Below are 14309 nucleotides of genomic sequence, written 5' to 3' on the forward strand. Positions count from 1 at the left end.
TTTTGTTTTATTTGACTTCCCCTGTCCATCCTCAATGTATGCAGATCTTCTGGTGAAGGATTTTGTCTGCCCAGCAACAGCTGTGCTTGAGGGGACATCCAATGCCCTTGTATCCCATCCGCTTGCAAATCAAGGTAAAGGATATGCTGTTGCACAGAGCACACCAAGTATGTCTCTCTCATCCTTTTATATTTGCCAGAACTCTTAGCCTGAATTGTCTCTCAGGCTGCAAGTCCACAGCAAAGCATTGCTCTATAAAGTCAGTGGTGCATCTCAAGTGGTAAAAATGCACAAGGTTTTCCAGGGCAATGGACAAAATATGTTGTCTTAAAGTTATTTGTTATTGCAGTGGATGATGCACACATGGTCAATTGGTAAAGTTGTTTCCCAACTCAGGCCTTCAAATGCAGTAAACAGTGGAAAGTTAGAGCTCTATCTCCCTCTACTGGTACAAAGGGATCTTAACTTTATTGCTAAAGGCCACTATCATATAGCTTGCTCTCTTCTTAGAGGTATTTATTTGGGCTTATTTTTTTGTTCTTGCAATGAAGATGCAGACAATTTTGTGCCTAAATATTTTGTTTAGACATTTTTAGGAGCATATACGCCTATAGTTACAGTCTATATCCCAGAACTGACTAGTTATTGCTTGAAAGAATGCACTTGGTAAAGGTCAGGCTATATGTGGCCTTTATGCAAGTTCACTTGAAGCGAGTGGATATAATATAACGCTTCATACCTCACAAAGATATAAAAAAGGCTTGATATGAATTTCTATGAATGGATATAAAGGTTTATCATCCAGATTTCTTTGCTCTTGATTAAAATAATAATAATAATAATAATAATAATTGTCAGGGACATTACATTGAATTGAATTGATCTTCCTGCATTTTTGACACAGACTTCGACCATTGACAAGCTCTCAGTGCTGCAATACTGAAATAACCAGCAGATGTCGTCGTTAATTCAACTGTCTGGTATAATCAGTTGAGTCATCTGTGATTGTAAGTGCGTACTCTTGTGTACGCGAATGAGTCGTGCTTAGAGTCATAGTATTGAGGGTTTTTTGTCTTCATGTGAGGTTATCAACAGAAAGATGCGTTTCTAAGTCATATGGGTTTTTGGGTCAAGGGTAAAAGTAGCATTGGCGGATTTAGGGGCTCGTGGCAGATGGTTGCCAATCCCAGTAAATTAACACAAGTACACTAGTCTTTGATTGAGTTTACCCTAAGAGCCATACAGCCTAATAGCCATACAGCCTGATATATAGGCTACTGACCATTGAAAAATTACAGATGCACTTGATGTCTTGGAGGATGTAAATCGAGCACACGGTGTGTGATGTTGTCTATATCACCTCCTTATTTAGGCAGTTTTTTTTGTTTTGTTTTTATTAATCGACAATGAATTAAAAATGAATTCCTCGATAGAACGCGCACTGAGATAGAGAAATTGCTCGACCACATAGTGAGGAAAGCACGTAGTTCATGTGGGCGTTAATTTGCGAGAAAACATGATTTGGCTCAATGTAGTTTCAGCACCGTGGTCAGAGCTCGACAGAACAAAAGGCGGATTAGAGTCCTTGATATCAGGGACCGTCCAAATGTTACACGCAAACGCAAAAAACGAACACTCAAATAAAGCAGTAGCGAACCATAAAGCTCACTGTAAATTTCCATTAAATACAACGTGTTCATTTGTTTTTTGTTTTGTTTGTTTCTTATTGGATCCTGCATCTTCATGGATAGAGAACGTGCAGTTTCGTTAATATTAATATAACTATTGTTTTTTATAATTAAAAGAAAGAGGTTGCTATCGCCTTTTTATCTTTTCTTTATGTTTGTTTTAATCGTACTGACTTGTTGTATGTATGGAAAATATTATAAATAAACCATTGTACTCAACTCATTCTCCGAGAAACCAAGAACGCCTGTTAAATGTAATTCTAGTACTGTACTACATTTATTCAAAGGTATTTCGTGACAATCAGCCTTGATTTTGAGAAAGTATTTTTTAAAAAAACTATACATTTGTATGCATAAAGTTGCAGTAACAAGATGTTAAGTCTTAAATGCGAGCCGGTATGCATCACGAAAAACAAAAGTTATTGTGGAACAGTTGCAATTGTGAGATATAATAGTGCAAAAAAAAAAAACTCTCAATTGTGAGATATAGCCTACTATATAGGCGCGATTTGGAGAAATAAAGTATTTTCTTTTTACTTCCATAGTATACCAGAGTGAAATGAAAAGGACAGCTGTTCGTATTTGACAGCACCCAATGGTTCGCGAGAGGAAAATGTAGACGCTCCCTTAATCCGAGTAAGCATCACGGTTTCCACACCCCGAGGGAGGACAGGAGATGGACAGGAGGGGGACACCGGCTTTCGACGTCAAAAGCTACGGGTTATACGGAGTGTCAACACCTTGAATATAGGCTACAGCATTACCGTGCGTCTTCTTCACTGCCTCTGCATTAAAACGTGAGTGAAATACATTTGATTTGCATTTAAACTTCTGTTGATTCATGCATGTATTCTAGTCAACAGGAGATATTTGAGAGGGCACAGAGAGACAAAAACCAAGACGATTCAAGGGTGACAGATGCACGGATTTAGTTGAATGTACAGTGGTTTGCGTTCAAGCCATCCGCTCTCCATCAGCTCTCTTTATCAGTGCGCGAAGAATATCAGACCATATTCTACAACCAGACAGAAAGACAGCAAATAAACAAACATCCCCTTGGGATTAACAAAAGAGAGAGAGGGAAGGAAACGAGAGCAAATTTCGGCTTTGCACACACACCAGAGAGCTCGTAAGATTTGAATAAACTTCTTTCAGTCTTTATCGATTTGAAGGCGTGAAGTTGCATGGATAGTTGCGTGTTTTTGTTCTCTGTCATGTATGTGCGTATGTGGTGTCGTGACAAAGAGCCACATACGCCTGAGCCTCCAGTGTGTGGATTAAACAAAGAAGCTACTGGGATATCCGTCAATATTTATAAGCATTTTTATTTTATTGCGTTCAGTTTTAATGTGCTCTATTGCCAGAGCTCGTAACATAAGCTTCTTTGTTCTGCTATAATATTTTATTCTCTTAAAATTCCTTTATAGAAACCACTCTTATCCTATGTTTATCAACATAAATTATTGATATTTACATTCTATAATGCATTCATTTAAACATATCATTAGTGTATATTGAAATAGCTATAAATGTTATTATATTTACACAACAAATCTGCTAAGCATTGTATGTTTGACATTTCAGTGCTTCCAGCATTGTATTGAAATCCTTATTATCCTCCATAATATTATGCAATTAATTCAACACAAACCAATCAACGTACTAATTCATTCAGACTTTTTGTAACGTTAGATTATTTCAGTTTTGGTGTGCTATCTGTTTTATTTATAAACGTTATAACTTGTAAGATTTCCCATTGTGTGAGAATTTCACCATTCAAAATCGACCGACATGGAAGATTGTAATTCTGGCATGGCGATTGGTGGCTTTTCTTTTATCATTTGCATATTGAATTGTGAGTGGTCTTTCGTTCTTACGTCTAGTTAAAGTAGCTGCCTTCATATTGCAAACGCCGCTGAGGCCGGGAGGTCTTAAACGTTGATGTTTTACATTTAATAATGCATATTAAATTATTTTAAAACGTCTCCACAAGTTGCAAATTAGTCAGTGACCATATTTTTCGTATATTCGCTCACGAGCAGGAATGGTTTGAAGAGGTAACCATAGCAACAGTAGACCGCTCCAGTACTTTATCGCACGCGCACGGTACAATGGCAAAACTTAAACACACTTTATTCGTTCTATATTTCACAGATATATGATAAAAGCTTTAGTGTTATGTTTAAAGGCTCTTTCAAATTCTTAACGTTTGGCTAACTGTGTTGTAAACACAATACAATTCTTTAACGCTTTACTTTGGCTACTTTACAAGCATCCTCACATGTCCTTTTACAAATATAAATCTTGTTAATGGGAGTTATTATAAAGTGTTAGCGAGTATTTTAGCGTTATGTGTTTTGTTTTACGCAGAGCTGTCACGGTTCAACCCTTTTCCACGGGGACTCGAGTTTAACACCGCGACTCTTCCTCCGCCGCTGAGCCGCTCTCCAGTGCTGAAACCCCGGGCGCAGCTGTCGCTCCGTCCCCTTAGGAAACTGTCCTAATGAAGGAGGCCGACGCCATCAAGCTCTTCATTGGCCAGATCCCGCGGAATCTGGAGGAGAAGGACCTGAAGCCCATCTTTGAGCAGTTTGGGAAGATCTATGAGCTCACGGTGATCAAGGACAAGTACACGGGAATGCACAAAGGTAATTAAACGAGATTGACGCGGCTCTATTGAACGGACTCAGTCTCAAGAGGAGATGTAAGACTAATGGTACTAGATGAGATTCCTTTTCATATCTGAAGAGAAACGTCTCTTGCACTGTATCTAGTGAGGACACATACTGTGTTTTAATGTGTAGAAACTTTAACCTTTCGTTTGACATAGCATTCATTTCCTTCTACTTCATTTTGAGTTTGCTTCCAACGGTCTAGCTTTCTAAAGAAATCTATGGTGAGAGAGATGCATTCTTTCATCTGTTTCTTAGTCACAGTTGTCAAATACTTTTATGCTCGCAAAACACTGCTTAATATTCATGGACTGTTTAGGTTTTGCTATATTTTTATTTCTACATCCCACGTTGTTTTCTTGTTCCTTCAGGATGTGCGTTCTTGACGTACTGTGCGAGGGAGTCAGCCTTGAAGGCCCAGAATGCACTGCACGAGCAGAAGACATTGCCTGGGGTGAGTTGTCGCTGTTGATGACCTGAACGCAGAGACGGGGCTGTATAAAAAATTGATTTGTTTAAATCAGACAAACATTTCCAATTGTCTATATATAGCGGACTGCATATAGAATAAATCTTTTATCATAAAGCACTTCTCGCAGTGGGGGGAACATGAAGTTGTTTCTAAAAGTAGAAACAACGCATTAGATGGTTCAGGAAACAGGATCTGTGGAAATCTGTGTTGACTGAACAGACTTTAATTAGGTATGTAGGAGGGCACAATCCTTGAAGGCATCCGCGATCATGTCGCTCTCTGAAGTCGTTGATTAGCTGTTAGGCCATCTGCCGTGCCAGAGCCGTGACGGGCAACCTGTAAATTCAGAAACCTCCAATCTCTTCATCTTTTTTTAATGCCTTTTTATGTTTTCATCCGTAAATCACCTACTTTTTTAGATTTGCCAGATGTACTGGATGATTCTGAGCGATGTTGCGAGTCGAATGTTCTTGACGTCAACGTATAGAACTCGAGGATGAGATTATATGGTCTGTTTTGAGATTTAATGAGGAATTAATACAACTATACGCTCAGTGCTCGCATGATGTGTTTTTTTTTTCCTGTTGATTAGACTTGAAGCAAGCAAACCCACAGGGAATCTTTTGCTTCCCCTCAGATTCTATTTAAGCGAGTTTAATTTGCACAAGAGGAAGCTGCATGCGAAGACGCCGTAAAAGCAGAGACACGATGTGGACTGAGCGGCCAAACAGAAGCTTCTGGTGCATCTGAACAGACTCCGAGCCAATTGTGGTCCCACCAGACGTAGGCTAATGAAGGGATATATGGCTTTATTACTCCGTATGTCACATCACGTAACATCGAAGACTGGCTGAGTAGTGTTAGAAGCGACAAAATTAAATTGAAGTGAGACCGCGTTGTGCCTTAGTTTCCGAGAACCAGTGCTTGCGAGCATCTGTTTAGATTGTTTTTCCTTATGGTGCGTAACGTTATGCGCATGTGTGCTCAAGAGTAACTCCAGAACAAATCCCATTATTAGCATGACAGTAGTCTGACCTTTGCGACCTCTCCAGGCGTAGATCAGCGGGTTCCCTCGGCTTTAAATCCTCTCTCCTCCTCCTCTGTCCCTCCATCCTTCTATTAGTCTACCCCCCTCACCTAAGCCTGGTAAGACGGTGTTCAAACCTCCCCCCTGAGGTACGAAAGGGAACCATGTTATTAAGAACTACAGCCCCCCTCTCTTAAAGAGAAATCTCTCTTCCTCTTTCTCTGTCTCTCTCTTTCATTCTTTTTTCACACACACACACACACACACACGGAAAGCCCAGCTGTGTGGCATTATTACCAGCTCATGGCACCTGCCATTCAGAGCAAGCCCCGCCCCCAGCCTGTCAATCATAGCGAATCGCTCCGGCAACGCTGCGTGATGTGTGTTTAGAGTGCGTGTGCGGGTGAGATAGGAATTGTTACCACGGCGAGGGGAGAAAGACAGATAAGATAAGACCGAATTTGGCTTGGAACCTTAATTTCTCACTTTTTCTCTTCTTCCCCCCAGGCTTTGTTCACACTAGGCTGAATTCAGATTTATTTTCCAGATTTGATCTTTAAGACTCACTGTTTGCATTGTCAATTTGCGAGTGATGAAACGTATCCGCCTGTTCAAATAGTGTAAGCAAAGGGATAATTCCACCAAACATGACAATTTTGTCATCATTTACTCACCCTCATGAAACCTTCTTCTGCGAAACACAAAACGTTTTTTTTTGGTCTGTGTTTTGGATCCCATTGGCAGGTTCATTTTAGTCTAATTTTTATTGTATTTAATAGTATTTTGAATTAGATTTTTATATATATATATCTTTTTTTTTTTTCTTTTTTTTTTTTAGTAATTTAGCATTTAATTTTATTTGTATTTTAATTTGAGTAATTTTTGTACTTCAACTAAAACTTATTTTATTTCAGTTAGCTGCCAAGGCAACATTTCTTTTTCCCCCCATCATTTAAGGTTTTTAAGTTTTTCATCTAATATTTATATTTTGTTTTATTTCAGCTTTATTTCAATTAATGTAAAGAATTTTTTCAAAAACAGTTTAAACATTCTTCGAAACATCTTCTTTTGTGTTCTGCAGGTTGAGTAAATGATGCCAGAATTTTAATGTTTGAGGTGAATTATTCCTATTAATATTACAATTTTCTACATAAGTTGCTATAATAACAACTTAGTGTTCGCTTTCTTCTACTGAGAGTAGCTATCATTGGGGAATAAGAAGTTGAAAAATATGCCTCTGGTTATGTGACCTCCCACACATTGAATTTGGGTCAGAAGAACGTTGTGTTATTTGTATATACTGTATATTACTTGTTGTTTGCATGTGTGTACTAGTTTTCACAAAAGCGCAAGGTCTAGAGACTGAACTCATTTAAAAACTGAACTCATTTTAACTTGAGTGCCGCGATTTTAGAATGCTGTGTCATGCGCAAGACGCTGCAAAAGACATGAGTGCAAGACGTCTGTCTACTGCGTGTTTACATTGAAAAAATAATGGAAAAGAAGCGCAGTGGAATGGAAAAACACATTCTGTGTAAACGGTCCCTAACTCTTGTCTCTCTCACTCTCAGTTAATACTAAAGACAACTCTCATCTGTTGAGTGGACCTCCAGGGGGGATGAGAATTGTCTTTAGTATTAAATCAGAGTGAGAGAGACAAGAGACACGAGTTAGGTGTCATTCAAGCGGCCCACTGTGTTGTCTTTATTTCAACATAGTATTCAAAGCCACAAAGAAAAGGCAGTATTCTTAAATATATCTATTATATATAAATATACAAATAAACAAATACATAAATAAATCCTAACAATATGTATTCAAATGTTTCAGGCTCTTTCACACAGCAGGCTGATCTCAGGTAGGTATCTCAGGCCTGGCTTACACCTGGTATTACGATGCGTTTTGGTCAATCGGATCAAGTTTACGACACCAAATACAGGTGTAAACGGTGTCTAAAATGTTTTGAGCTTGTCCACTTTCAACCACTTCCAGAGGTAGTCAAAAAAGCATTAGACAGGATTGCTTTCGTAGGGTAAACGCTCATGTGGTCGAATGCGTTCGAACAGCCACAGAAGACCGCCTACTCTCCGTCGACTGAGCTAATGCGTAAACATAATGGGAAGCGTGCTTGCCAGACGCAACTTCGTCAGCTGTAGACTCAAGAATGGTTTGAAGACGAAAAACGTACTTTTTGTTTTCTGTGTTCATATGTAAATTGCGTGAGCTTATTTCGTTCATTAGCTTGAAAGATCTGAAGAAGCCCATACATTTACCTCCCTTTGAAGAAATCAGGACAGAAGTGGTTGAAAGTGGACAAAAGAGACGGATTAAAACACCAGGTGTAAACGAATACTATGCATAAGTTTAGACACCCATGCTAAAGTTGACTAAAAAGAGGAATAAAAAATCATCTTTTGGAAATTGAACTTAATGCATTAATTTAAAAAATTAGGAAAAATCCAACCTTTAAGGACACCAATTTTCTTTGTGAATGAATAATGTATCGTAAATAAATAAATGTTCTTCCTTAAAATACAGGGTGCATAAGTTTGGACACCCCTATGTTAAATTCCCATAGAGGCAGGCAGATTTTTATTTTTAAGTATTTTTTTTTTTTTTTTTAATTTAGGATACTATGCATCCTGATAAAGTTCCCTTGGCCTCTGGAATTAAAATAGCCCCACATCATCACATAGCCTTCACCATACCTAGAGATTGGCATGGGGTACTTTCCATAAGATCATCTCTCAATGCAAATCAAACTAGCTATTAGGCTAACTGAAATAAAACCATGCCAATCTCTAGGTATGGTGAAGGCTATGTGATGATGTGGGGCTATTTTAATTCCAAAGGCCAAGGGAACTTTATCAGAATGCATAGTATCCTAAAAAAAAATTTTTTTTAAATACTTAAAAATAAAAATCTGCCTGCCTCTATGGGAATTTAACATAGGGGTGTCCAAACTTATGCACCCTGTATTTTAAGGAAGAACATTTATTTATTTACGATACATTATTCATTCACAAAGAAAATTGGTGTCCTTAAAGGTTGGATTTTTCCTAATTTTTTAAATTAAGGCATTAAGTTCAATTTCCAAAAGATGATTTTTTATTCCTCTTTTTAGTCAACTTTAGTATGGGTGTCTAAACTTATGCATAGCACTGTATGTATCTGCCTTGTCTACTTGTGATCCGATCGAGCAAAACGCATCTTAATACCAGGTGTAAACAGGGCCTCAGGTAACCAACTCAGGTAAATGATACACTAACAGACTTCTCAATGACATAACTATACTAAAATTATTAATAAAATAATTGGACGTTAAAGCATTTGAGTAACAGTTTTTATTCTCTGAAATTTTATAATTTTTCCTAACCTTTAGTATTAAATGAGAGTGAGAGAGACAAGAGTAAGGTGTTATTCAAGTGGTCCTCTGTGTTGTTTGAGGATGCGCCACAGTCGTCATTGTAACTCTCAAACTCTCCGAATTTACAAAATGCAGCTTAATTCCCATATATATACATATATAAACTCATTATAACACCTTAATGTAATATTAATACAAGTAAATACTAGTACACACATGCAAACAACAAATAATATACAGTATATACAAATAACACACCATTCTTGTGACCCAAATTCAATGTGGACACACACTTATGTACATCATGACATCTTACCATGATGCTGACCTCATGAGGTGCATTTTATTCATGAATTTGTGTCTAAAACTGCTGCCTTGTTCACACACTCACTAATCACTACATAGTGAAACCCACAGAGTTCACTATGCAAGTAAAGGGTGATGAGTTTAGACACTATAGACACCACTGCGTATTGCATATGCCATTACACACACACATTGTGTCCTGAATGACAAAAAAAAACCTTAACAATCCTAAAAAATTTTGCAATTGAAAAGCTAAACATACAAATGTGTTTTGGGTTTGTAACAATCATATTTCATGCAATTTTTTTTAGACTGCCGTTTGGGCAAGCGAAAAACGCCTAACAAAAAACATTCTAATATTCTAATTTCGCTACTATTGAAACTCTGAATAAAAGATCAACTGAGAGCGTTGTATTGAAGGGAGAGGTTAAGACAGACAAGGGAGGAGGGGTTGAACAGATGGCATGGCTGGAGTGGCACCTGGCCTTATGTTTAATTTCAGGTGAGAGGCTCGCAGTGATTGTAGACAGAGGAGGAGAATGGAGACCTGGAGTCCTCTTTCTGGTTTTCCGATCCCATGATCTCCTCCTCCTCCTCCTCCCCCTCCTCTTATCTTTCCCCATCTCTCCTATGTCTCGCTCTTTGCCTATCGTTGCCATCCCAACGTGTTTGCTTATAGCTCTGTTTATCACGCGGCCCCACTTTTGCACGGGCACAACAAAGCGGCGGGCGATACTTCAGCCGTGCACGCGTTCCTTCAAGCTTTTAAACATACACATTAACACCTTCGTTTGCTCGTTTCCTCTGTTTGAGAATTGGCCAAATCTCAAATCGTACTCTTTTTGGCCTCCTTTTAGCATTTAAAAAAACTGCAGCTAGTGCACTACAAGGCTAAAAAAACTGATTAATTTGGAAGACAGTTGTTGTGTTGGCGATTTATGGTATAATGTGACTCAGCTGGATTCTATCTGACTTCAGTTAAGATAAATATCAGCTTTCACACTGAGTTTTTTTGTGGTTTGTTTTATCTGCTGTTTCAGGAACAGCTTTACTCTTACTCCTGCCTCAGAGAAAAAAATGTGACAAAGCAAGACGATCAGCAGGACAGACCAGATAGCTTCTGTTTGCACTATTAATGCTGTTTTTACTATTATAATTATGATTCAAAGCATCAAATTACGCCCGTCCCTATCAAACTAGCGTTTCAATTGGCGTGCACGCATTTTTGGCATTTTCATGTTTGGGACGAGTTGTTGTGCGTCTGAACGCATGTTTAAAAGAGCGTCTGTTGTGCCTTTGTTGTGGGGGAAGGGAGGGCAGGTGTTATTAGAGAGGGGGATGGAGTGTGTGAGAGTGAATGTCTGGATGTTTGTTTGTAGTTTAGTACAATGTGCTCATTCTGATTTACGTCGTAGTGTGTTTAGGGCACGCGGAAAGTCAAATAAGATAAGATTGGTTGTTGTATACCCTAAAATATGTGTCATGTTTTGTTCAGTGCATGCTTTTTACAAATACAGTAAGTGCACTACACTTAAACTATGTGTACATGTGAAATGTACTTCTATGAAAATCCAATTGGATTCTGTGTAGGAAAGTGTATGCAAACTGTACTTTTTACACAAATAAAAGCCAAGCGATCATATCAGACTAACGCAATCCGACGACTTAGATGCGCAATTGCATGCGCGCACGTTTCCTTTCCAGAAATGTACGATTAAGTATATTTGACTTAGTGTCAGTGTCTATACTCACATCCAGGCAGGATGAGTCCATTGTTCAGATGAATTGAAGGGTTGCAGGGTTCGAGAGCATGAAAGAGGGAGAGAGGTGAAAGTAGGTCTAATTAAAGAGAAATTGGACGGATATGTGAAAAGGGGGGAAGATTGAGGGGTGAACTGGGGGAAGGGGGGAAATGAAAGAAAATTTGACATAATGAGCCGGGGGTGGTGGTGGGGGGGGGGGGGAGGCGGCGGACGTCCATGAGCTTAAAGACAGACATCTGCTAGTAAGAGTGTGTGTGTGTGGCATTTGACGATTACACACTCTGTGAGAGCAGAACTTAATCTGATGGACATGGAATACTGTGCACAGTAGATTTTTTCACACCATTGAGACTAAAATTAAACTAGCTAATGGACATTTTCTACTTTTCAAAGCGTAGTTAACTGCAGGAACTGCCATTTTCATCCACTTTTTTTTGTTGTTGTCTGTGGTAGGGTTTCAGATGCTCAGACATTTATTATAATAAAGTCCCAAACAACAGATCCCCTTGGGTCCATCCTACTTCCTCTCTTGATTTGGTTGGTTTTCATTGTCCGCAATAAATCATGTAATCTTAAGAGCTTGTTTGCTGGCTGTAATCTGTCTTCTTTCTGAATGTGTCCCAGATCAATATTGTTGCTCAGGAAAAGCCATAAAGACACTAAATGATAAATATGGCATTTGCAGATTTCCTGATGAGTAATAAGGACGTATCGAATTTTCAATTTGAAGTGTCCATGATCATTTTTTAAAACATATTGGCCTGGTTTCACAGACCGGCTTAGACTAAGCCAGGACTAGGCCTTAGTTCAATTAGGACATTTAAGTAGCTTTTATAAACATTCCTTAAAAGAAAAAAAACATTACTGGTGTGCATCTTGAGACAAAACAATGGCACTGACGTATTTTAAAATATTGCAAGGTGCTTTCGGTTAAGACAGCTCAAACATGCATTTTAGTCTGGGACTAGGCTTAAGCCTTGTCTGTGAAACCGGACAAAATATTCTATACCTGTTTTTACCATGTACAGCTGTTTCAAATGAAGAATATTCACTATGAAAGTGTTAAATTACAAACTTACTGAAAATAACCACAGGCAGTAGTTACAGTGGAAGTCAATGGGGCAACCACACAATGATTTTAATCTACTATATCTTTTTTTATTTGTTCGTTTTTACAAACTGAGAGCCAAGTTGATCTAATCAGTAAAGAGTAGCAAACAAATATGCATTATTTACTTTAATCCATTTCTTTTCTCTTCAACTTAGCATTTGGTTCCCATAGACAAAAATAAAGTAGCACCCCGTCTCAATCAACAGGACAGTTTCTCCAATGTTGACTTGACTGCGTGTTCAGAGTGTTAGACATCAGCGCTATTGCAAGCATCGCTCATATGAGGTCTGTTTGTTTGAATGTGTCACATTCAGAATTTGATATGCATATTGAGTTAGCAAGCCCAACCAATGCACATGCTTTTCCCCCCTCTCTCTCTCTCTGTCCATCTTTTTCTATTTAAGCAGGCGTTGACGCTGACAGTTTTTATGTCTGTGTTACTATTGTAATTGCTTACGGTCTAGCGATTGGCACGTTTGAAACAGGCAAATTGATTAGAGCTTATTGATTATTTCAAGAATGAAGATTTTAGGTGCTTTAATCGTCCTGCCAAGGTGGTGTTTCATTGTCTAATCAGAGTAATTGAAGTGATTTTTCAAGCAGCAACAGCAGCACGACATGCTATCAAAAGGCCTTTTTCTAATTCTCATAGGATTATCATACATGCAGTTTCGATGACCTCATAATTAATCAATAATAATGGAATATTTGTATTCAGTGTGCTGTGTTATTTCTTAATAACACTGCAGAGGTGAATACAAATGATGAACTTGTGCATTTTCCCTTATACATTCATATAAATGTATGTTGAATTGGTCAAGTATTCTCTAAACTGATGTAGAATTTTGTGTTTGAGTATAAGACACATCAGTATCTTGTTATCTTTGGCATGTTTAATGGGCATGAAATGGCATATTTTTGGATCGTCTTTCTGATGTAACCGTGTTTATTATAAAATGGGAAATGGATGCGGCTGAAAGAATAAGCTAGAAAAGGAGATTGAAAAGAAAGAGAGTGGAATATATTGGGGGTGGGGTGGCGCGCAGGTTGATTACGGTCGCAGGTCCTGTTGCCAGGAGACGGCTGGGACAAGGGATGCTGGGTTGCTAGGGAACCAGCTCAATGCAATGGCCAGCATTGCATGATGGGTACAGAGGCAAGATTGAGAATAGTCTTTGTGTGGATACACACCTAATTTAACATCTGCCACCACACACACACACACTGACAAGTCGCAAGAGAGATCCTCTTGAGCTAGCTTGAGTGCAAAACACACACACACAGTCATTATTTCCATGCACAGAGAAACTTGGGGAGTATGAACAAACAGCATGCCTTGCAGGCATGTAGCGTGTGCGTGAATGTGAATTGTGATCTGATTTTTGAGCTCTTATGAGTCACTGGCTTTCTGAATTTTGCTCATATCGTGCAGTCGTTTGTGTGAATGGAACAGTCAAATTTGGGTGTGTCTTCACATTTTGTTTCGGATGCATAAGCATATAGCTATTTTACAGGTCAAACACTGATTTGTTTGTATACGTGTTCGAGGCACTACATGGAGGGTGGCGGCAGAGTAAATGTCAGTTGATTCAATAATCTATGGATTTAATATCCCATAATCCCAGTGAAATCCCTGGCCTCAGATCAAGGCGCAGATTAAGTGTGTGTGTGCGCTGAGTTTTTTATGCTGGCAGATGAACCAAGCAGGAGTTATGACCTGTGCTTCTAATGGCATGTACGGAAGGATATTACATGAGGGAGGGGGGGGGGGGGTAAAACCTGAAGGGCTATTATGAATGCTTAGTGGCATCACCATTTATTTTTTAAATGACAGTAAAGACGTTTGCATTGTTACATTTTATTTCAAATTCATCATAGAAACCTAAAAAAAAATGCATCACTG

The 14309-nt window shown here is 38.6% G+C and overlaps 1 protein-coding gene across 4 annotated transcripts in view; it reads left to right on the forward strand.

Moving 5' to 3' along the window:
- The window catches only part of celf3a (cugbp, Elav-like family member 3a), a 60871-nt gene that overhangs the window by 26852 nt on the left and 19710 nt on the right, over positions 1-14309 (forward strand). For 2 of the 4 annotated variants that reach the window (XM_084422662.1, XM_084422661.1), the window contains exons 2-5: positions 45-134; positions 2234-2485; positions 4059-4336; positions 4732-4814. In XM_084422662.1, the coding sequence (XP_084278788.1) occupies positions 4192-4336; positions 4732-4814 (228 nt within the window). In that variant the 5' untranslated portion in view covers positions 45-134; positions 2234-2485; positions 4059-4191. Of the gene's footprint in view, positions 1-44; positions 135-904; positions 926-2233; positions 2486-4058; positions 4337-4731; positions 4815-14309 lie in introns of those variants that run through there. The other 2 variants (XM_084422659.1, XM_084422660.1) reach the window with 2 other exon arrangements.

Source organism: Rutilus rutilus, assembly GCF_951802725.1.
Source record: "Rutilus rutilus genome assembly, chromosome: 11".
In the NCBI taxonomy this organism is placed as follows: Eukaryota; Metazoa; Chordata; class Actinopteri; order Cypriniformes; family Leuciscidae; genus Rutilus; species Rutilus rutilus.